Below are 25,118 nucleotides of genomic sequence, written 5' to 3'. Positions count from 1 at the left end.
GTGTCGGGAATTTCATCCTCAAGTGCGTGATAGACAAGACAGCCCGTAAGGTAGCCAACGCCGGCCGACCGAGAATTATGTTGTAGGCTGACGGGAGGTTAACCACATACAACTTAACTTCTTTGGTCGTCGAATTAGGGAAGGTTCCGAATTGTACCGGGACCCGCACCACTCCTTCGATGGGTACCGCGTTATTATCGAAACCATACAATCTTTGACTCGGGGGGCACGGCTTAAGTTCATACCCTTGTAGCTTCATCCTTTCCCAACAATGTGTGAATAATATGTCTACTGATGACCCGGTGTCGACCAACACCTTTTTGATGACGTTATCCAAAATCTCTACACTGACTACTAATGCTTCAGTGTGCCCGGGTTGGGTTCCTTTTAGGTCAGCGTCTGAGAAGACAACAGTGTGGTCTACCGCCGTGTCCTGCTCTACAGCGTAAATGTTGTTCCCTTGTGCGTGAGGGGGAGACGAGCTGCCTCCAATTACCACATTAATGACATTTTTTCCTTTGTCGCTTGCGTTGGTTCCAGATGACCCGGGAGTCCCGTGCTGGTATCCTGTGTTCACTATCTGTCGAGGCAGGTATTGGTTAACATGCCCCTGCCTTAGTAGTCGCTCCAAGAAGTGTTTCAAGGACTTGCAGCTCTCCGTTGTGTGCCCATGCGTGTCGTGATATTCGCAATGTTTAGAATTGTCTCGGTCAGTGGCCGACGTCCACATCGGTGGAGGTGGGACAAAGAATGGTTTATTGCGGATTTCCCTGAGGATGTCTTCCCTGGGCATGCTGAATACCGTGAATTCTGGTTCAGGCCTTTTCTCTCGCCTGTCCGGTGGCGGTGGTGGCGGAGACGCAAGGTGCGTTTTGTCTATGACAGGGATGGTCATGCTTTTGACTAAGGCTTCCCCGGCTGTTTGTGCCGCCGATGCTTCCTGATATTTCGAGTGATTGTCACGGGTTCTTTGGTAAGACACTTGCTCCCTCTGATAATTATGTCGCGACTGGGTCTGCGGGGCTCTCGTTTGCTTTAAGACTTTCATCGTTTCTGCCTCCGTTATAAAACGTGACGCCAAGGCGTAGGCCTTAGACAAGGTGTCGGGCTTCTGATTCATGAGCTCGCAGATATATTTTTCACATTCATACGGATTTAGTCCCCTTCTGAGGTGTATCAGTGCCTCTGTCTCGTTGACCACCTCTATCTTGTCTACTGCTTCCTTGAAACGTTTTAGATAACTTCCCAAGTCTTCTAGGTCTCCTTGCCTAATGGACTCCAGGTATACTGTGTGGATCTCATGCGGTTTGTTGGCCCTGAACTTCGCCAGGAAAAGTTTTTTAAACTCCATCCATGTGTCGATGGTCCTCGGAGGGATTCTATTGAACCATCGTTGCGCGTTCCCCTTTAGGCTAGTAGCGAAAAAGCGACAACTGGTTAGGTCCTTGTAGTCATAAAACTTTCCCAGCTGATCAAACTGGTTGAGATGGTCCTCGGGGTCTCCTTCCCCGTCATAAGCATCTATGTTGGGGTGTTTCAGGTGCCTTTGCTTCCTTTCATCTTCGAGCCTCTGTGTGAACGGGGATTCTCCTTCCAAGGGGTTAATTTCTCCTTCCACTCTTTTCTTGAGCGCGTCGATAGTGTTGAGGAGGTCTTGACGGGCATTTGTCTCCGGGGTCTTCCCCGATCCTTTGTCTTCAGTCTTACTTTCCTTGCGGGCTTCTTCTCGCTTTCTTTTCCTTTCCGCCCTGTCTTTCTCTTCTTCTCTTTTCTTGCGCAGATCTCTCCAAGTTTCTTCTCTATGGTGGTCTCCGCCATGCCTTACGTGTGATGTGGCTTCCGAAGACCCTAGGCGGGAAAACACTGACTGTTCCCTCTCGCTGCGACTGGGGTTCCTCTTCTGCGATGGTGGTTTATCATTCCTGTGGGATTCTCCTTCTCCTTCTTTCCATTTCGCCTTCAGTCCTTCCAATGTCTCTCTCAGATCTTTCGTCTGTTTCGCAGTTAATCCTTCTAAGTTCATTTCCTCCCACTTGATTCGTCCTGAGGACTGCTCTTCGGATCGGTCGTTGTGGCTCTTTTCCGCAGTTGTCTTTTCTGGGTTTGGGTTAGTATGATCATGGGCCCTTTTGGTTCGGGATTCTGTTGCGGTCCTTACAGATGCCATGCTTCTTCTCTGTTTCCTAAGCAGTGAAGATCAGGGGAGGAACTTCCTTCACACCACCCCCTTCCTGGCGCGCCAAATGATAAGACCAAAAATGCCGCACCTCTGCTGATGATGACCGGGCTTCTCGTGACAGTATAGTGTGGTAGTGATGGTAAGGAACCTGCAAAACAATGCAAGATCGGGGGTGGGGACCGATTCGCACCTCCGGCGTGACAATCAGTCTTAGCGTCTTTCAGAGAAAATGATAGTGGAATTGTTTGTGAGCGTACCTGACTTCTCTTTCTCTTCCTCTATTTATACTCCTTGAGGATTCTTTGTCGTCAGCCCACATTGGTGACGTCATGGCTTGACCTCCTGAAACCCGCATGTGTGATGACGGGTAGTTGTGATGTCGGGGATCATGCTTCAGAGTCCCGTTCTCCCTGTCCGGGTTCATTGGTTCCCGTAGTTTAAAGGGATACTTATCACTAACAGTTCAACAACTTTCTGGTGATTGTATCGAACTGCCGCATGCAAGGCAGTTTCGAACTCCACATTCGATGATCTAATCAGATTTTGCAGAACTGTGGTTGTGTTTTCGAGATCATTAGGTTGCTGCTCCAAAGACTTGGCCTTACTAATAAGTGCTTCAACAGCGTCAAAGTGCCCCTGTCTTGCTGCTAGATGAAGAGCTGTCTCACCTCTCGAGTTGGTCTGCAATAGTAGTGATTCATCGTCACGTCCTAGTATCTCTTCCACACAGCTCTTACTCCCGTGTTGGCATGCAACATGAAGCACCGTATTATTTGCATATGTGAGTTGATCACGCCAGTCCATTCACTTTAGGAAATTAACTTGATCATCCAGGAGAGCTGAATACATGCGTCTATCCATATGCTTCATAGATAAAATTAGAATTATGTATATAATCGCGCGATTCAATTTGCAACACAAGGAGCGGGGGAACATCTACATTTATAGACTCCACCGTTATTCATAGATTATACTGTGCAAATGTACTTTAACATTTAATTGGAGCAAGATGCAAATATTTAAATGACAGTGGTATGTGCCATGTGGTGCCTAACAACAATTTTTCAACTGTACCTAATAAACACGATATGACACAATCAAAATACCGAGTTAATTGTAAATTTAAAAAGTAATTTAATATAAGTGAATTATTTTTAGTTAATTTTTTGTTATTTTTATATTATATTTTTGATAAAATTTTATAAATTTAAAGAAACTTATTGAATTTATAGTTGACATCAAAATTTGAACATAAACATCGATATTATTATAAAATTTCAGAAATTAGGTATATAATAATGAAGATATAATTTTAACTATTCTCTGGATATACAAAATTGGTACTCCCTCCGTCCCTAAATACTTTTCCCGTTTGCCTTTATCACGTTTGCCAACACACACTTTCTATCATTAATATCTTTAATTTCGTATTAGTATTAAATATAAAAATTTCACCGTATTAAAGTACTCATAAATACGAATCCAACAAGATCACTCATGACTATATTTCGTCTTATAGATTAGACGTAAATAAGTAATTTGTCTCATGTCATGAACAGTCCCGACATATGAAACGGGAAACGTTTAAAGAAACAGAGGGAGTACAATATTAATTTGATCAATCAATACCGCTGTCCAACTCTTTCACATGATCACGATCTGGTACCCATAAAAATAGTCAAGCTGACGGGTGCATTCACATGAATGACAATGGACCGTGACATATATATGTGCCAGTAACCTCGTACTCCCTCTATTTTATTTGAACAGAGAAGATTTGTTAGTGTCAAAACCTAATATATGTTGAATGATTTTACTTAATTTTATATGTTAAATATTTTATATTTAAAATACAGTATAATTGGCTTTTAAACATATTTTTTTTAATATTTTAACCTCATTATAAATTTTTTATTTTTTGAATAAAATTATATGACTGACATTTTAATATTAAATTTTTTTAACAATAATGATATTAATTATGTGATAAAAATTTAAAATTATATACTAAAAATTTAAACAAAATATATTTCTAAATAGATTAAATACTATCTAACTAAAAATAATCTCCAGACTGAATTAATTATATGAAGCGTACAGAGTAAACGAGAGTAATGCGTACTCGCTAAATTTAAGTTAACATGGATCGCACTTGCCTAGTTGCCTTTCATTTTCCCATGTGCCGCGAGAAGTGGATCTGCTTAAGGTCATCAGCACGTTACAATCCCGTACAATAAAACACATGTTTTTCAGTAGTTTTAATAAAATATTAGAGACCTTAAAATAATCTAATCTTAATAAATCTAGTTGTTACTTCTTTGATCTTTCTATTATATGATGATATGATCACGATGGTACCCCATGAAAATAGTCAAGCTGCACTCTACAGGGCGCATTCACATAAATGACAATGCCCCGTGACATGTGCTAGTAAGCTAAATCCTCTGCTTTTGCTATATATACAATATTCGGTATGCAATTATTATATTATATATTACATACTTATATATAATAAGCATAAGTGAGATAATTTGATCGTATGATTATATAGTCATGTTATTATTAAAAGTTTTGTCCGTTAAATCATATACAGGACATATAAGCACCGTTAAATTAGAGAAAGAAAAGTTGTTCTATCCTATATGGCAACTGATATCTCCTTGCATATTTATGATTCTTTTTCCTAATCCAAATAAATTCGGTAATCAATTTGTTGATGATTTCTTTTATAATTCAAAATAAATTTATTATCTACCAATTTTTCTGAAAACATATAAATCACACGGTCACAATATTAAATTTTATAAGCAGAATTTAATCCCCGCATAATAAATAGTTAATATCACAAAAAACTTAAAAATTTGAAAACAAAATAATTAATAGTTAATATCATGAAATTATTTTAATTAAAAAATTCAAAACATTATCAAATTTGGGAAAAAAGTTTGTTCCTTGACCAACTTAAAACTGATCAACATCTCGAATATAAACCACCCCACATCAGGCTTACTAACTTTCCTTCTCACTTCTGTAAAAATCATTATATAAATATAAAATTTTATTAATATCAAAATATGAATATGTCAGAGGGATTAAAAAAATAGGAATACAATATTTCATGAAGAATATCTAATATCAATGATAAAAATAAGTCGCGACCAAAGGACTAGACAATAGTTTAATACTGCACAAGTAGTTCTGACTTAAAAAAATATTATTTCATATTTTATTTTTATTTAATTATATAATTTATTATTGATAAATAATTTTTTCTTCATTCTAAATATATTAACTATAAAAATTAAGTTGAGCTAGCTCTCTGCTAGTACATGCACGTACCTCGTCGATTAGGGCACCGGACTATTTTTGATGAAACACCTTCTGTAGGAGTTAATTTTGTGTCGTTTACTGAATCCCAGTCAACTTTCCAGTCATTCGTATTCTGGAGTTCAGGAATGTAACATTCAAACTTTTTTTTTTGTTGCTAATTATAACATTCAAACTTAGCAATCAGGTGAAGAGTTGTATTTCTATCTTTGTCTTTTTGAATAAGAAGGGCATTCTTGATATCAAATTTTAGTATTCCTGACAAAATGAATCCGATCAAGTTTTTTTGGTCTTGCATGACTGCGATATGCAAAATAATCTGACCATTTCCGTCTACACTCTCCCAAGCATCTGGTAAACATTCCACAAGTACCTTTAGCACAGAGTCGTGTCCTTTATCTGCTGCTACATGAATAGCTGTTCTCTCGTATTTTTTATCCTTCAGGTAAGCCACAGATTTGTCCAGTTGCAGTAAAAATTTTACCATTAATTCAGAAAGATTGTTATGTGCCGCGTAGTGAAATGCCGTCCACCCATTATTATCTGCTACCTTTATGAGGTCTTTGTTCTTTCGTTGATTGGTTGCAGGTTGGTTAAAGTCCGTAAAGAAGAAAGTTAAAGACTGTGATATCTAATTGGTTAAAACTCTTTTGAATATCCTTGATTGATTAAATGATTACAATAAAGGGTTACTCCCTCCGTCCCCCTCATTTGTTTACATCGATAGACGGGAGCTCGGCACGCATTTTAATACTCTCGTAAAATATTATTCGATAAATTATTTTGAACTTTTTTTCTTCTGAATAAAAATTTGATGTTTAAATTTTTATACAAAAAAGAAAAATTTTAAAAATAAGTTATAAAACTATGTTTTATATGCGTCTTAAAATGCGTGTCCGAGCAGTGTGAAAAAACTATAAGAAAATGAGAGGGGCAGAGGGCGTACAATTCATCACTGTAAATATACAAAAATGGGGTAGTAGATTTCATTTAATTGCCGCACACAAAGGATCATCTTGTAATATTATTAAAATGTGCTTGACAGAATAAAATTCATGAAAGCATTATTTTACAGTTCAGACTAAGTTTGTACAAACAGGGCTCGCTGGTTGGCATGGTTTCCTGACAATACCCCAGTGTCGCCACCTCCTCACAACACCTGAATTTCGGTACTGATTTCTAATATTGCGATACAACTGGCGAAGCCACGAACGTGATAGAACTATAGGAACTGTTAACATGTTTATTGAAGTTCTAAAGCTAAGAGGAAAGACAAGGAGAAAGAATAAAGAAGAGAGGGTAGAAACAGCAATGGCCAGAACTAATGAGTGTGACAGCACACCGTAAGTCCCTGCAATGAAAGCCACCATCATTGCTGCAATTGATGCAATGTTGAGCACTACAGCCAATGCGAACAACGTAAAAAAGGCTTTCTTCTTGGGATGGAATGATAACGAGAAGTAAAGAAACAGAGAGGAAATTGAGAATAAGAGAGCAACCGTATCTGCAACCACAAATATATTAAAGGCGGGCTTTCTTAGAAGTAATGGGGACCCTTGATCGGGTCCCAGATTGCCGTTAAAACCACCTGGCATGGCGAAGCCTGCTGTTAAGGCGACTGTGGTCACAAGTGCAGCCACTACCATATGTGTGTTCGCCCTTTGTCTTTGTATCTCGATCCTTTCTTTGGAACCTCTTAGATCAGATCGATCCATCTTTGGCATCTTACCGCCAGTCCAATTGTCCCAAAAACTATAAAAAATGTCTCTAATTGGATGTGATCCACCGTTCTCCTGGACATGGTCATATAAACAATGGCGAGTACTAATCGATAAATTTAACAACAAACTTTATCATGTTACCAATTAAAACCATATGAAATTGAAATTCAATTTGTCACACGTACCTCATCATCCCTTAAGATTGGAGAATAATACTGATAAAGCGCTTCTGCGGGAGTCAAATTTGTGTCGTCTACTACTTCCTGGTCAATCTTCTGTATCCATTGCGGCAATCCAGGAATATGATATCCAAGCTTGCCAATTAGGTGAAGTGGTGTATTCCCTTCCTTGTCTTTTTGTATGATAAGTGTATTTAAAGTATCAAATTTCCAAGTTTTTGATAAAATGAATTTCAAAAGGGAGTCCTGGTTTTGCTTCAAGGCTATATGGAACATATTTTGACCATTTCCATCTACACTATCCACAATATCCGGCAAATACTTTAAAAGTTTCTTTATCACTTTCGTGTATCCTTTATATGCTGCTACATGAAGAGCCGTCATCTTATCTTTTTTATCTGCTATATATGCCACACTTCTGTTGGCATCCAATAAATATCCAATAGAACGCCGAAGATTGTTGTCTGCCACAAAATGAAACGCTGTCCATCCATTATCATCTAATACCTCAATGAGGTCTGCGTTGCTTCTCAACAGAAATCTCATGCATTCTGTCATATCATCACAAAATTGATAATTACCATCTAAATAGAGGTGCTTATATGTAAGCCAGCCAAGTCACGAACTTCACAGAAAGAAATGAAATACTCACTCCGTCTCTTTTTAGTTGTCACCTTTGGTTTTGTGCCGGTCAAATTGATCAAAGTTTGATTAAAATTTATTAATATTTTATTAATTGAAAAAATAGAAAAATTATGTCATCGAAAATAAATTTTAATCTACTTTAAGATGTAACTTTCAGTTTTTTAAAATAATGAACGAGTGACTCATAATCTTTGGTCAAAAATTAGTCAATTTGACCAACAAAAATAGAAATATGAAAACCAAAAAGGGACGGAGGGAGTAATATTTAGACAGATATAGAGTTAAAAATATATATAGAAAGAGAGAAACTAATATAAATCATTACATCAATCTAATTTACTAGGGTGTATTCGATTGGGATTTTAATACATTGTTTTTTAGCTATAGATTTTAATGGATTGTATGGGATTTTGATTTTGTGCGGATTCTTGACGAAATGTCGCAGAGTTGATAGGATTTAGGTACAATGCTTCAAAATCCCATTGAATTTGGTGGGATTTCAAAAAACTTAAAATACATTGAAGAATGCCACAAAATCCATCATTTTATGAAATGAAAAAAAATCCATCAGCATTTGAATACCATCAGATTTTAATGGATTTCAAACAATCTCAATCGAATACCTTCGGATTTTAAAGCATAATTTAAAATCCCAATTGAATACCACCAGATTTTGTAGCATAATTTAAAATCTCAATTGAATACCTCAAGATTTTAATGGATTTCAAAAAATCCCAATCGAATACCCTCGGATTTCATGAATGCAAAAAAATGCTTTAAAATCCCAATCCAATATACCCCTCTTAATCTAATGCACTTCTAAAATTCACCACACACGATAAATTTGTACATGATTTCACAGAATCCCTCCATTTTTAATTTGATTTTTTCCGTCAATCGGTTCCCTTTCTTTTGAAATCCGACTTTATTTTTCTGTGTATCAACAAACCTTCCATAATTTTAAAACTATTTAATTGTGTATTAATATAAAATTATATCTATACATTATACAGTACGTACCGTATCCTCTTGAACTCATCAGAGCACCATGCAAAGCAGTTCGTCCATGGGGACCCCCGAATGTTGGTGATTCACACTTCTTAAGAATTACTTTGGTCACACCCCCGTAACCCCTAGCGGCAGCCAAGTAAAGTGGAGTTTCGTCAGACTTGTTCCGAGGATACGAATAACCTGGATCTTCTTTTACTAACACTCTAACTACTTTCTTGTGATTGTATCGAACAGCCGCATGCAACGCAGTCTCAAATTCCACATTCGAAGCTCTAATCAGCTTTTGCAGAAGCGTAGTTGTGTTTTCGAGATCATTAGGTTGCTGCTCCCAAGACTTGGCCTTACTAATAAGTGCTTCAACAGAGTCAAAGTGCCCCTGCATGTCTTGCTGCTAGATGAAGAGCTGTCTCGCCTCTCGAGTTGGGCTTAAGTAGTAGTGATTCATCGGCACGTTCAAGTATCTCTTGCACGCATTTGTGACTCCCGTGTTGGCATGCAACATGAAGCACCGAATTATTTGTAGGTGTCATTTGATCACGTACTTGAAGCCAGTCTCTCCCCTTTAGGACATCAATGCCATCTTCAGTGAGAGCTAAATATAGTTCCCTGTCCATATGTTTTACTGTGTATGTATTGAATACCCACCCAAAATTATTGTAAAGCTAGGATTAGGAAAGGAAGATCGTTCACATTTAAGCTAGAATAGCTGCAAAGTTGTGTTGCTTCCTAATTAATTTAATGACTCAATTGCCCTTGAATTATTGGTCGACTGGCCCGCCTCTTAAGAGCATCTCCAATGTGAGGTGCCAACCAAAGTTGCTAAACATGCTTATTCATCAAAAATATCAATATCTTATTTTCTCTTTCTTTTAAGTTGCTTTTGGCACCCCTCTTATCAATATTCACTCCAATGGTTGGCAACTAAAGTTGTCAAAAATACTATAATTTTGTTTATCTAAAACTAGATAGGATATTATAGGCTTTTATGACAATAAATGAATTTTTCCCATTTTGGGAGGGTGCCAAAGGGTGCCAAAAATTGGCAACTTTGCTTGGCACCTCTATCACTCCAATGGGTAGCCAAAAAGATTGTTATGCCATGTCATGCCACATGGTATTTTGGCACCTCTCTTGACACCCCCATTGGAGATGCTCTAATAATGCAGAAATTTGTATGAACATGGACCCGATATGTCTCCGTAAAGTAATTAACTTTGTTTTTTAGACGTCAAGTTAGTTACAGTATCGTTTCCTTTTTTAACGTCTCGTTCGATTAAATACGTTTTTAATATAATAATATAAAATATAGAATTTTAATTTTATTTATTAGTTTTTGACTTTTTTCACTAAACTCACATTATATTTTAAATAGAGATTATTACACTTTGTACTCCTAGATTTGGGTCATTAGCAAAACAGTACCCGCACTTTGAAACGTGATAATTTGTACCCAAAATTGAAGTTTTTAGTTTGTAACCCTGACCCCTTAAAAACTAAGGGTAAGGTCAAGTATGTGACGGGTAACGATGTGTATATTAGTTTCTAACAGCTATTTTATCTCATGTGACCCTCAAAGTTTATGTATTATATTTTAAAATTATTTTTAAACACACACGATGTATAAAATTAGGGATTTAGATTTATTTTTTAAATACATATTTGAAATAAATTTTCAAATTCTAAATCAAAATATATATTTTTTACATTTTTTTACTGATCGACACGTATTTTAAGACACATATAAAATATAATTTTATAAATTTTTTGTAAAATATTCTTTATAAAAAATTAGATATTGAATTTTTATTTGAAAAAATACATAATAATTCATCCAATTGTATTTTATATAAATATTAAAATACATGTCGAATTCTCAGTATAAATATTCGACAATATAAACACCTGAGGTTACGTACACAGTAAGATTAGCAAGCCACCTGTGTATCTTGGCAGTCATCTCTTCGTATAATGGTGACATAAACATGCTGACAAGGGCCCGGGCAAATAATAATTATGGTGGGTGACAGCACTGTGACTCTGCCTAATCAATGGTAGCACATTCTCACTGCAACCAGGTCCCATCAAATTATATACTCCTGTATTGAGTTTGAAAAATGTAAAAAAAATGTGTAAACTTAAGTGAAAAGTGGCTGGTGGAATTTATTCATATTTAATAATAGATTTGAAGTAATGAAAAAAAATAACAGGTTAATAGCGTTTATATCATTATAGAATAATGATAGTGGAACTAGTATGTGTGATGGTGTTATATATTATTAAAAATTATTATAGTTGAAATATATAAAAATGATGGGACATAAAAAAAACTGTATTGAAATGAATGAGAAGTAATTTTCTCTCCCACTCAATAATATATACTCCATCTGTTCCAGCATATTATTGACGTTTAGTGTTTGCATGTATTTTGAAACTCATGTAAAGTATAGTTTCATAATGTTATTTTAATTTTATCATTTTTAATAAAAATATAAATGTCAAATTTTTATTCAAGAAAAAATAATATAAAAAAACATATTATGGAATTATATTTTATAGGAGAATCAAAATGCGTGGCAAAAAGTAACATAAAAAATTGGCTGGGAAAAAGTAAGTATTGAAATATAGGGATTTCACCTGCATTTTAAAACTCTTAGAAAATATAATTTTTACTTATTTTCTGAAAAAATATGAATATAAATATACTTTTCAAACATTTATTTAGTGAAAGAAAATTCTAAAATAAAAATATATTTTATAAAAATATTAAAATGTATATTGAACAATGGAAAAGAACATATATAAAACTGAATGGGATAAGGAGACCGAAAACTTATGGAAAGTACTGACCAATTATTAACCAAGGCACATGGGTATTTACTTATTGAAGGACTCCTTCTGGGCTACCCATGTATTTTTATTTGGGTCGATAAGTATCGAATTTCCAAAGGAAGTTTTGGTTTTGCTTTATATGCAACATATTTTGATCATTTTTAATTTACAGTATCCAAAATATCCGGCAAATATTCTAAAAGTTTCTCGATCACCTCCGCGTATCCTTATATTTTTTATCTGCTATATATGTATATCTAATTTTGTCTAACCCTCTAACTTCCATACATGCTTAAATATTTCGCTTCCGACCACCTCACAGAAATCATTAAAAAGCAAGTTTCATCTCAATAATAATTTATTATATTCTTCCTAACAACTTTTTTTGTACGGAGAAGCATAAAATTTTAATTGTTTAAAGTTCAAAATATAATCAGTAACAGATCGCATCATAACAAAGAAAAGTAAACAAGATATATGTATTGTTTATTGACCAAATACAAATCTTAAATACATTATACACTACATACTATATTCTCTCTAAATCACCTCCCGAATCGTTTATTTTGCTTTACTGTTGAACCGACCTTTGATTTTTAATATTAACGGCACGAGTTTATGTATATTTATTGGAAGGGTTGCAAACTGTTTTCGCGGGTTAAACTAATAGGGTGCAATTTGAATCATTTAAAGTAGTAGTATAAAATCGTTTTTGAACGATAGTAAAGAAGTGCGTTATGCAATTATCTCCCTATTTTATGTAATAACATGTTCAAGTTTGATCAGCGTATAAGAAGTTGTTTTGACCAAACTATTTCTGTTTACCCGCAGCCGGCAGGTGGTGACGGCGGCTCAAGATCCGTATCGAACTTCAGTGGAAATAATTAATATTGCTACGGTTGTTCTAATGTTATGTTTAATTTGATTAGGGTGAAAGAAATAAAATGAGTGAAGGAGTAGAAACTCTTTAAATTGATACTCGGTAAATTAATAAACACTCTAAAATAATAAATTTGTCTGGTCCCGATTTGGGCAAATGTAAAAAATTGAAAAACTCGATAAAATAATAAGATAATAATTTTTCGGGAAATCTTTTTATAATTTTTGGTCCCAAGAAAATCATTAATAATTCATAGAAGTTTGCTTAAGAATACCATACATTGAACACATATATTCCTCCTGCTTACATTTACTGTACATTATTTCAAAAAGTCATTATTGATATCCAATACATATAAACACAGTAGTTATTAATTTATGTTAAGTCCCAAGATTCGCAGCAATATAATTCTAAGAGGCATAGACGAATTTACCATTTTGTTTGATATGTACAGTATAATCGGTTAGAAACTCTTTAAATTAATAATTATTAATTTATCGATAAATTAATAACTCTCTAAATTAATAAATTTCTCCGGTCCCAACATTATTAATTTATAGAGTTTTTACTGTAAAAGAAAATAACAAAGGATAGAATGGAGACTTAAGAAAGAATGAGTGCGCGTAAATTTTATATGATAAAATTTGACTATAAAATAGGTATGATGTGGAATGAAATATTATTTTACAAAATAAAATAGTTGAGCTTAACCAAGAAGGACAAAAAAAAGTGGACAGAATGAAATTAGTGAACTACTAAACATTTATTAAATTATAGTTCCAATTCCATTCTATTAGTTCTATTTTCATTCCCCGCCAAACACAACATAATATTTCACTGATTTTTCTTAAGAACTTTGTAAGGAATATCCCATCCAACCTCCAGACTTACAAAACTTGAGGTGCGAATACGTGTCGTTCTGTGTGCTGTTTGGCTGCCTTTATAGATTATTATGTGCGAATTAAGGCTATCAGCTGAATTACAAGTAATCCAGGGAAAACTGTTGTTTCGGATGTATTAAAAAATATAAAATAAAAAAGTATAAACAATATTGTTGGAATTCGATTAAAATATACTAGCATCTCAAAAATCATATATTTTATATTATATTTATGAGCCATTTAAGACTATCAGCTGAATTACAAGTAATCCAGGGAAAACTGTTGTTTTGGATGTGGCCATCTAGCATTTTCCGGGTATGTACCTCACTCGGGGGTTCTCTATATTATTGGATAAAATGGATTAAACTGAACTAGTAATGAATTTCATTTGATAGCAAAATAAAAAAGGAATCATCATGTAGAAATAAAACATTGTGATATACTGTATCTTATAATTACATCTCAGCTGCTATTGCAGTAATGGAACTTGAATTTTTATCACCAATTAAACCTTCACACACACCGACGGTATCTAAACAATTGGTAACAAACCAGCGGTTTTAATTTGCCAGCTCACATTGTTGACTCGTCACCTTCAGCTGTTTCATTGATCTGTTCCGTATACGCCCTCGAAGCAACCATGACCATTTGTCTTAAGACGTCTCTATCAATATTTTCTGCGGAAAAGTCACGAGTATTTGTCCCAGCTGCTGGTCTCGAATTTATCCGGAAACGGGTGTTCAATATTCTCCTCAAAAAGGTGCCGAGTGTGTATTTAAACGAACTATACATCCCACGAAGGTCACCGTATAATTGCAATATCACAGGGATGTAGCTTCTGATAAAAGGGACGCTAAAAGAAAAGATGAGAAGAAGGAATAAAGAAGAGAGCGTAGAAACAATAATGGCCAGAGCTAATGAATGATAGAGCACGGCAAAAGTGCCTGCAATAAAAGCCACCATCATCGCTGCAATAGAAATAACGTTGAGCACTACAGCGCTGGTGAGCAACAAAAAAGTGACACTCAGTCGCGTGTGTTTGAATGATATTGAGAAGTAAAGAAACAGTGCGGAAATTGAGAATAGGAGGGCCAATGTATCTGCTATCATAAATATCTTGAAGGCCGGCTTTCTTAGAAGCAGCGGGGATCCTCGGTTGCTGTCAAAACCACCAGGCACAGTGAAACCGGCTGTCAAGGCCACGGTGGTCACTAGTGCAGCCACTATCATATGGCTGTTCGCCATTTGTTGACGCATCATGATCTTTTCTTTTGCAGGTATCGGTTCATATCTATCTGTTGCTTGCACTCTACCTTGAGTCCAAGCGTTCCAGATATCATGAATCTGGTCTTTACTTGAATATACTCCAACCACTTCCTGGAAGATCGTGAAAATAAGGACCGCTAGGTATTAGACAAGTATATAAACATCTGAGTAAATGACAAAATGGTGGATGTAGTTTTCCACTAATGGCCGGAGTATACTCCCGCTTTTTAATAAGATGACATGTAGTTTTCCACTAATGGCCGGAGTATACTCCCGCTTTTTAATAAGATGACAACCGTGAACCTCTGTTAAATTTCCTCTCTTAACTCCAAGAGTTAACGACAAAGTGGTGGAAATCCAGCCAACATTTTGTAAAACAGGGAAAACTACATCCACCATTTTGTCGTTTACTCTTTTATTTTAGAAATCTAAATTTATATAATTTTGAATTGTTCATGGTTTGTGAAAATTGCTATCATATGAGTGTGTTGGTGATTTAAGTTTCTATTTGACTACTTGAACTTTAAGTTTAGATAATACTAACATCTTCAAAATTGCTTTGATATAAACATCAAGAACTTTAGTTTTCCGATTATAAGACTGACTGTCAGAATCTTTTTAATGAAAGGATTTGGATTATAAAAAGTGACCCAATAAACGGAATCTTTAATTTAGAAACTTATACAATCAATTATCAATAATTCATAGACCAATATTTCAATTTTCCCTTTATAATATTAAGCACTAAGGGCATGTCAGCATATGTTATGTTTAGAAGTGGAAATGAACAGTCCAACATCACCCCTCACCATTTCATTTAACTTTGACTGAATTATTTATATATTATATAATTAAAAAATATTTAAAAACTATATCTTTATAAAGTATATAGTATCTATTTTAAAATATAATTTATAATTTTTTAAAATAATGAAAAAATTGTCCATAATTTTTGGTCAAAAAAGATCAATTTAATCATTAAAAGTCATAAATTTTAATGCACCCTAAAAAGAGACGGAGGTACTTTAAGAGAGACCTGTACATAAATTTATTGCACCCTAAAATTAGTACATAGACCAACAAAGATGGGACTGTCCAAAATAAGAATCAGCTTAGCATTACCATTACAAGTTAACCATAGGCTTAATTTCACTGAAAAAAGTCAAGAAAAACCGATCAATAAGTGTGGGATACTGCTGGGCAGGAGCGTTTTAGAGCTGTTACTTCTGCTTATTACAGAGGTGCTTTTGGTTTATGTTATTACTAGGAGACCCACTTCTGAGAGTATCAGACGATGGCTTTCTTTCTATCTCTCATCAACTACACCGGAGACCGCCGCTGGTGGCCACGGCGGGACTCCCTTGCTACAAATTTTCTTCCCTGATTACTTCTTTCCCACTGTCAAACACTAGCCCCAACCTAATTCAGTCAATCATTTATGAATTTATAAAAAATCCCAATTAGAAATATACACTCTAATTTTAACACAAACCTTACAAATTCGTTTTTTACCCCTCTTTCCATTACTTCTTATGTGATATATGACAGAAGCCACCCTTTTAAAACGCGGAGACAAAAGTGGCCGCCTTTCAGAGAATCTGACCAACTTTTTGTGACTCGATATAAAGTTTGGGCACAACTTTAAAATTTACTCTTTTTTTAAGAACTTTAAAATTTACCTTTAATATTATTAAGTGACGTATTCAACAATATTTAACAATAACTTTTATTATGTTTGAGTGTATTCTTGACAATTCAACTACAAAATTTATCATGTCATAGTATGAATATGAAAGTCATATTAAAATCGTAATTATACGTACCTCATTCATCATGTCGTTATAAAAATTCCGGTAAATCACATCTGATGGAGCTAAATTGGTGTTGTCTACTATATAATGATCAATCTTCTGTAGCCACTCCCCGATCTCAGGAATATTATATCCAAACTTGGCAGCTAAGTGAAGAGGGGTATTCCCTTCCTGGTCTCTTTGTATAATAAGAGTATTCAAAATATCAAATTTTTGGGTTTTTGATAATATGAATTTGAGCAGGGGCTTCTTGTATTGTTGCACGGCAATGTGCAATATATTTTGACCATTTCCATCTACACTCTCCCACGCATCAGGCAAATATTTCAAAAGTTGCTCTACCACCTTGTGGTATCCTTTATATGCTGCTATATGAAGTGCCGTCTTCTTATATTTTTGATCTGGTAGATGAGCCACATATTTGTTGACTCCCAGTAAAAGTTCAATTGAGTAGCACTGGTTGTTATCTGCGGCGAAATGAAATGCCGTCCATCCATCATTGTCTGCTACATTGATTAGGTCTTCGTTTCTTTTCATCAGGAGTTTCATACATCCTAACATATCATCAAAGTGAATTTCATGATTATGTAATTTACAGAGGTACTTATATGCAGCTGGCTGACCACAAAATTCGTTAAAAGGAGTAAAGAATTATATACTAAATAATTTTGTATATATCTTATTAAATCACATAAAATTCGACAGGGAGGTTGTTTGCTAGTAACAATTTGTGTAACCATACAGGCTGCAGTACTCATTTTAAATAAAAGTTAGCATTCTTCTTTACACAAACAAACAGGTCAAGAAAAGTCAAACGTACCATGTCCTGTATAACTCATTGCTGCAGCATGCAAGGCAGTTCGTCCATGAGGACCGCCAAACGTTGGCGAATCACAATTATCAAGAATGACCTGAGTTACATCATCATAACCCCTGACCGCAGCCAAGTAAAGTGGAGTCTCGTCAAACTTGTTCCGAGGATACGCGAAACCTGGATCTTTTCTTACTAACAGCTCAACTACTTTCTGGTGATTGTATCGAACTGCCGCATGCAAGGCAGTTTCGAATTCCACATTGGATGCTCTAATCAGATTTTGCAGCGCCGTAGTTGTGTTTCCGAGATTATTAGGACGCTTATCGAAAATCTTGGCCATCCTGATAAGTACAGAAACCGTGTCATAGTGCCCCTGTCTAGCTGCCAGATGAAGAGCTGTCTCACCTCTCGAGTTGGTCTTTAATAGTACTGATTCATCGGCACGTAGTATCTCTGTAACGCATGATATACTCCCGTGCTGACATGCAACATGAAGCACCGTATTATTTGCAGGTGTGAGTTGATCACGGACTTCAGGCCAGTCCTTTCCCCTTAGGACACCAAAGTCATCTTCAGTGAGAGCTACATATAGTTCGCTGTCCATATGTTTTACTGTGTATGGATTGAATAGCTAGCCACCCAAAAAATATTGTACACCAGGATTAGGAAAGGAAGATCGTTCACATTTAATCTAGGATACATCATACGTACATATAGGCAAGCTGCAAAGATGTGTTAATTAGTTTAATTACTCATTTGCCCTTGAATTATTGGCCGACTGGCCCGCCTCAGTTAATAATGCAGAAATTTGAATCAACATGGACCAGATGACCAGATCTGTCTCCGTAGAATAATTAAAGTTGGTTTCATTACGTGACCGTTTGACTAATTTTATTTTTTAAAAATGCATCTTTTTAGAGAAATTATAATATAGAACTATATTTTTTTCTGAAATAAATTATTATTATTTTATTAATTAATGAATATAAAATACAATTTAATATTTATATATATAAATATTAAATATATATATTATTTTTTAAAAAATAAATCCTTATATTTGAAATGAAAAATTTGATCCAAACAACACCCGCGTATATGTGTACCTAGGTCTAGGGGAGAGCGTGGGTCGGTTCGGCTCGGTTTTTGGATAAAACCGGAACCGCAACCATATATCTTCGGTTTCAAAAATCGAAAACCGCAACCGCCGGTTCGGATTCGGTTTCGGTTTCGGTTTAAAAAACTCCGGTTCGGTTATAATCGGCTCGGTTCGGTTTTAAAACCGATAACAATAAAATTGAAAAATATCTCATCGGCACGTTCAAGTATCTCTTGCACGCATTTGTGACTCCCGTGTTGGCATGCAACATGAAGCACCGAATTATTTGTAGGTGTCATTTGATCACGTACTTGAAGCCAGTCTCTCCCCTTTAGGACATCAATGCCATCTTCAGTGAGAGCTAAATATAGTTCCCTGTCCATATGTTTTACTGTGTATGTATTGAATACCCACCCAGAAATATTGCAAAGCTACGAAACGAAGAACGTGTCATACATATACGCAATAACGCAAGCTGCAAATTGTGTTGCTCTCTAATTAATTTAATTACTCAATTGCCCTTCAATTATTGGCGGACACAATCAATTACGGAGAAATGTATGAATCAGAAATTGAAAGTAATCGATTGATCTTTTGGTTAAGTATTTTTAAAATATCAATTAAATTTTTTTTGCATAAATTAAGGATTTTAGTCAAATAATCATCAAATTAATTAGTTGATTTTGTTAAGAATTAATAAAAAATAATCATCAAATTAGTCTAAAGAGAGTCTAATTAACAAATACATTCAAACAGATACACTCAGAGCAACTAGATCATGCAGACTGTATGATGCATGCTGAGTACTTTGTACATTAGAAAAATAATATAAAATATAGTTAAGAGGGAAAGTGTGCTCCTCATTGTTGAGGAAGCAAATTGAGCTCTTAAGTTCTTGAAGAGGTGCTAAGAAACATAGAGCTACTACTTTGTATTGGCTCTTTGGATCCTAGAAATTAATTTTCAAATTTCAATAACTCAAAACTGGTCTGCCTTGCACAATCTTATCCAAATGATTTCTCTTTACTAGACTTGGAGTTGTTGCCAAATCAGTTACACAATTTTATCTATGATATGAGAGTGGAGATTAATCTGGACTTTAAATTATAGGAAATCTTTCTGTCATGATGGTTAAAACACACAGACACACTATTCATCCCTTAGTTTATCTTCTGGTTGAGTTAACTCTGGGTTTACCGGTTGTATTGCTATTGTTGAGAGAGTTTTTTTTTGCTATGAAAACAATTAAGACTTATCAGCGTAGTAGGATGGAAGATGCATGAATGAATGATAGTATGATGATATATATTGAGAAAGCTATTTATACAAGTATAGATGACGAAATATTTTTCAGCCCCCTTAACTTTTAGTCCTGGTTCCGCCACTGATCATGGGTTTGTGTTATATCGGTGCTCCTAGTCAGGTAGGTGGTAAAACTACACTTCACTCACCGACTTTTAAAAAAACTAATTAACGGTGTTAAGCAACAATTAACATTTGTACACACTATGTATAGTTTGTCAAAGTCGGTGTACGCTTTGCTATAATCGAAAATACAGGTACACACATCGGATATGTCGGAAACTCCAGGTACACAATTTGTAATTTACTCTAAAAAAGAAGCAAAAGTTGTGCTTCTTTTTCTTTACCCAAACGGGTAAAGAAAAATAAAAGTCAGAAGCAGAAGTTACATCTGGCTCCTAAACAGGCACATATATTAATTAATAGTAGATCCCTGCATATACAACAACCACGCCGATTAATCAAATTGATCAATAACATATGAATATAGTGTTTAGCATTTACTCATAAGCCCACACTAATAATTATATAATAACTACAAGAATACAAGTAAATTCAAGTGATGTTTCATCAGATTTTACGGATTATTTTTCTATAAAATATTCCAACCATCCCATTCAATAATTGTTTTATCAAATCTTTTTCATATGTTTGTCTTTCTATGTAGTTCAATATAAATATTATACAAACAAAAGACACAATTGTGCGTCCGCTAGGTGAAACAATCCAACGGCACTAGCTAAAGGCTGAGAAAGCCACCCTGCTATTTTCGAAGTATGGCCATTATAGAGATCTGAGATATTGAAGATATGACCCAACACAAGTCACTTAACACACTACCGTTGCGGTCCTTGCTGTTGCGGAGGTATGAAATAAATTAAGATTTCAAATCTGACAGGCCATTTAATTAGCTAGTCAGCCTGCTGGTAACAGGTTGCACATGGATCATTTCTTTCTTCTACACTTGAACAAACAGATTCTTGCCGGTAAACGAAGAGTAGTGCTAGGTGCACATAATTGTGTACAGAAATTTTGTATATAATGATGTGGCAAGTGATGTGGTGGATTTTAATTGGGGTGGTTGGTGTAAATGCAGGGGGCCATTTAATTAAAATCTGTCACATGTCATTATGCACATGTTTTTGTACACAATTATATGCACCAAGCATTTTCGGTAAACAAAACTAACTGCCACTGCCCACTAGGATAACTGGAATTACGGAGCGTCATTTTCGCTTGTTTCTGTCGTCACATTAACATCATGTACTCCCTCTGTCCCAGTCAATTGTATACGTTTCTTTTTCACTGCTCGACACGCTTTTTAAGGCTCTTATAAAACATAGTTCCACAACTTATTTTTAAGATTTTCTTTTTTTTATAAAAATATAAATGTTATACTTTTATACAAAAAAAGAAAATCTTAAAAATAATTTACAGAACTATACTATATTGAAGCATTAAAGTCCGTGCCGCGCCCCCGTCCCCCAATGTATACTATTGACCGGGACGGAGGGAGTAATACTTTTAACACGTTGTACATGATTGGTCTAACATTTAGCTGTGAAACAATTAATATGGATTTTTTCACTTTTCGACACACACTTTAATGTTCTTATAAATTATTATTCTACAACTTATTTTTAAAATTTCTTTTTCTAAATAAAATTTAAATGTTATATTTCAATTTCGAAAAAAAATATTAAAAAAAAATCACTAAACTATAAATTATAAAAGTATTAAAATACGTGTCGCGTCCCCATACTCCAATATTTATAATACTTAGGGAATCATTTGTTAAATCTTGACAATATTTTTTGAACGAATAAAATTCTAAACCATTAACAAATCTGAATGACGAAGAGATGATGTTATTTGTTAGTGCGGTTTTTATTTTTTCTGAATGACACAACTTATTATGTTAAATTCTTTATTTAAATATTTGGATAAAAGACTATTATTATTTATTCTAATGAATGTGCAAACTATCATGATGATAAAAAATTACTTGTTCAGTCCAGCTTGACTGGTTCACCTGTAAACAAATGCCCCTTTGGGGGACGGAGAGGGTAGGTGTTGTCTCTAATTAATTAGTTAAAAATAAAATAAAATTCTTACATGCCGGTTAAACTTTTTAAAAAAAGAAAGTCAAAGAAGAAAATCAAAGACTGAGATATCTGATTGGTTAAAACTCTTTTAAAAATCATATAAACTGATTACAATAAAGGATTACAAATTTACAATTCATGAATGCAAGAATACAAGAATGGCGGTAGTAGATTTCATTTGATTGCCACACAGAAAGGATCATCTTATAAAATTAGCAAAATGTGCTTGACAGAATAAAATTTATGAGAGTATTATTTTACAGTTCAGACTAAGTCTGAACAAACAGAGCTGGAATGATGGTCGCTCGCTGGTAGGCATGGTCTCCACCCAATATCCCAACGGTACCTCAGCAGAAAACCGAACATCGGTAGTGATTTTAAATATTACTTATAATACATCCGGTAAAGCCAATGACGTATTCGAACTATAGGACACACTAACATGTTTATTGAAGTTATATACTCCCTCCTTCCTTCTAACAAGTATACATATGCATCGAACACGAAGACTAAAAAAAGTGTATAAAATAATATAAAGTGATGAGAAATGAAAGAAAAGTAGGTAAATTAGTGGGTCCCATCAATATATAATTGATAAATTTGAAAAAGTAGCTGAAAGTAGTGGGTGAGTGTGGTTTTTATATTATAAAAATTTACTATTTTGGGAAAGTTGTGAAATGTATAAAATTAAGTGGGACATCCAAAAGAGGAAAGTGTATAGAATTAAATGGGACGGAGGGAGTACTCTTTTGTCCCGGCCAATTCTTTACATTTGGTCTAAGCATGGAGTTTAAGAAATATATATAAAGTAGTGAAAAAAAAAGTGGGTGAAGCGGTGAGACCATTAATTTTTAATGTATAAAAGTGAGATAGTGGAGCAAAAATAGTTTGAAAAGGGAGGAAAAATTAGACAGTATGGGATCTATCAACTATTTTTGGTAAGATTTGAAATATAAAAAATTAGATGTATCATTCTAAAAAAAACTATAAAAAATTTAGTGAGACGGAGCAAGTAGCGGAGAAAAAAATAAAGAAGAGAGGGTAGAAACACCAATGGCCAGAACTAATGAGTGTGACGGCACCACATAAGTCCCTGCAATAAAAGCCACCGTCATTGCTACTACAATTGATGCAATGTTGAGCACTACAGCCAATGCGAACAAGGCAAGAAAGGTCTTCCTCTCGGTTGGGCGGGCAATTTCGGGTTTCGAGTCGGGTTCGGATCGGGTTGACAGTCATGAGTTAAAAATTTTACCCAAACCGAATTCAATCCGAAATTTTAATGGGTCAGAATGCCCAACCCGAACCCGGCCCGCACTCACGAGTAACCCGAACCCGACCCGAAATATAATACTTATTAATAAATATATTTTTTAAATAATAAATAAATATTATTTTAATTCAATTAAATTAATTTATATTAAATTAAATAATTTGTTATTAAATTTAAGTAATAAATATTACAAAAAATATAAATATATATCTTATATAAATATATAATATTTATATTATATATTAATTTTCGGATAATTTCGGGTCAATTTCGGGTAACCCGAATTCAACCCGAAAATGACCCATTTTTTTGGGGTTGATTTTGGGCCAACTCGAATTCAACCTGAACCCGAAAAATTTCAACCCGAATTCGTATTTTACAGGTCGAATTCTTGTCGGGTTATTGGGTCGGGTCCAATATTACCACCCCTACATCTCGGGGTGCAATGATAATGAGAAGTAAAGAAACACAGAAGAGATTGAAAATAAAAGGTTATTTTCATACACCATTGATTTCATATAAATTATTATATCAAAGTAATCACCATTCTCATAAAACACTATTGATCTCTACGGACTCATTTAAGCCATCATAATTACTATAGATCATTTCGAGGATCAAATAAGTGCTTCTTACTTAAGGTAAAAAGATGAAGTAGAAGTTAGAAGTAAGTAAAAACTTATAAGTGATAAATTGTTTAAGAAATAAGTAGAATTCATGAAATAAAAGTTAGTATTCTTAGTTTTTTATAAGTACTTCTTGTATTTTTACACGAACGGTACAAATAAGTGCTTCTAACTTATAACTCCACGAGTCAGGCTTAAAACCCGACCAAACACCCACTATATAAATCGTCACATTAAATATTGATGAAAAAGTTAATGAATAGATGATGTGTTTGTTACGGTCATTTTATATTCTATCATAATCTCCAGTTCTAGTTCCTTTTTATGTTCCATGTGATTAGAAATTTAAATATAATTTTTCAAAATTTAATATAATGATATATATAGCGATTTTAGTGGCTAATCACGATCGGATAGTTATTTCACAATTTTTGTCTTAAAATGGTGTACACTTTGATATAAAATCCAATATATTAACGTTGTATTAATCACTGAATTTTATTTCTATTTCTCATGCTGTATAGCAATGTTTAAAAAAGCAAAAATTTGAATTAATAATAATAATAATAATAATAATAATTTAAACGTATAATATTATTAATAATTTTTTTTTAATATTTTCTTCACATACTTATAGTATATAAAAATTAAAATTAAAAATAAATTAACAAGTCAACATCATTTTGACTACTTATTCCATTTAATGACGGTTTAAATTATTTAAAAGGTCATCTAATTTTAAACAACACTTAATGACCCGCTTAATATAAAATTGAAACGTCTAGCACATCGATTACGTTTAGATGGTCGCTTAGCCTTTTTTAAGAACGCACTGATATAGAGTAAGAAATTGTGTCATTTTTAAATTAATATAGTAAGTCATGTTAATTCTTTTTCTAGCTAGCTATATATTACTCCCTCCGTTCTAATTTTTTGGTCTTATTTGATATTTTGTGATTAAATTGATCAAATTTTGACTGACAATAATTAATTATTCTTATATGATTTTTAAAAATCAAAAAGTACATCTTAAAGCAGAATAAATGTAGATTTTAATAATATATTTTTTTAAAATTCAATATATATGGATATCAATTAAAATTAGTCAATTTGATCGCAAAACGTTAAACAAGACAAAAAAAAAATGAAACGGGAGGTGTATATCTGACT

At 34.2% G+C, this 25,118-nt stretch overlaps 2 protein-coding genes across 3 annotated transcripts; both read right to left on the bottom strand.

The window, feature by feature from the left end:
- Positions 1-6,460: 6,460 nt before the first annotated feature.
- On the bottom strand, positions 6,461-9,753 carry LOC108209171 (ankyrin repeat-containing protein At5g02620-like). The gene is made up of 3 exons (XM_017379954.2): positions 9,072-9,753; positions 7,413-7,957; positions 6,461-7,299 (listed from the first exon to the last, which is right to left on the bottom strand). The coding sequence occupies exons 1-3, from the start codon at positions 9,442-9,444 to the stop codon at positions 6,583-6,585; spliced, it is 1,635 nt and encodes a 544-aa protein (XP_017235443.1). The 5' UTR covers positions 9,445-9,753; the 3' UTR covers positions 6,461-6,582.
- Positions 9,754-14,013: 4,260 nt separating this feature from the next.
- On the bottom strand, positions 14,014-18,241 carry LOC108210135 (ankyrin repeat-containing protein At5g02620-like). 2 transcript variants are annotated; one of them, XM_017381443.2, is made up of 3 exons: positions 17,550-18,241; positions 16,742-17,283; positions 14,014-15,029 (listed from the first exon to the last, which is right to left on the bottom strand). In XM_017381443.2, the coding sequence occupies exons 1-3, from the start codon at positions 18,145-18,147 to the stop codon at positions 14,226-14,228; spliced, it is 1,944 nt and encodes a 647-aa protein (XP_017236932.1). In that variant the 5' UTR covers positions 18,148-18,241; the 3' UTR covers positions 14,014-14,225. The 2 variants fall into 2 exon arrangements, with proteins under 2 accessions (XP_017236932.1, XP_017237007.1); XM_017381518.2 differs by lacking the exon at positions 14,014-15,029 and adding an exon at positions 16,011-16,337 and having other exon boundaries at positions 17,550-18,226.
- Between the last annotated feature and the right edge of the window lie 6,877 nt (positions 18,242-25,118).

This window comes from Daucus carota, chromosome 1 (genome assembly GCF_001625215.2).
Source record: "Daucus carota subsp. sativus chromosome 1, DH1 v3.0, whole genome shotgun sequence".
NCBI lineage: Eukaryota > Viridiplantae > Streptophyta > Magnoliopsida > Apiales > Apiaceae > Daucus > Daucus carota.
The sequence above is the reverse complement of the archived record's forward strand: the minus strand, read 5'-3'. Positions and strand labels throughout refer to the sequence as shown.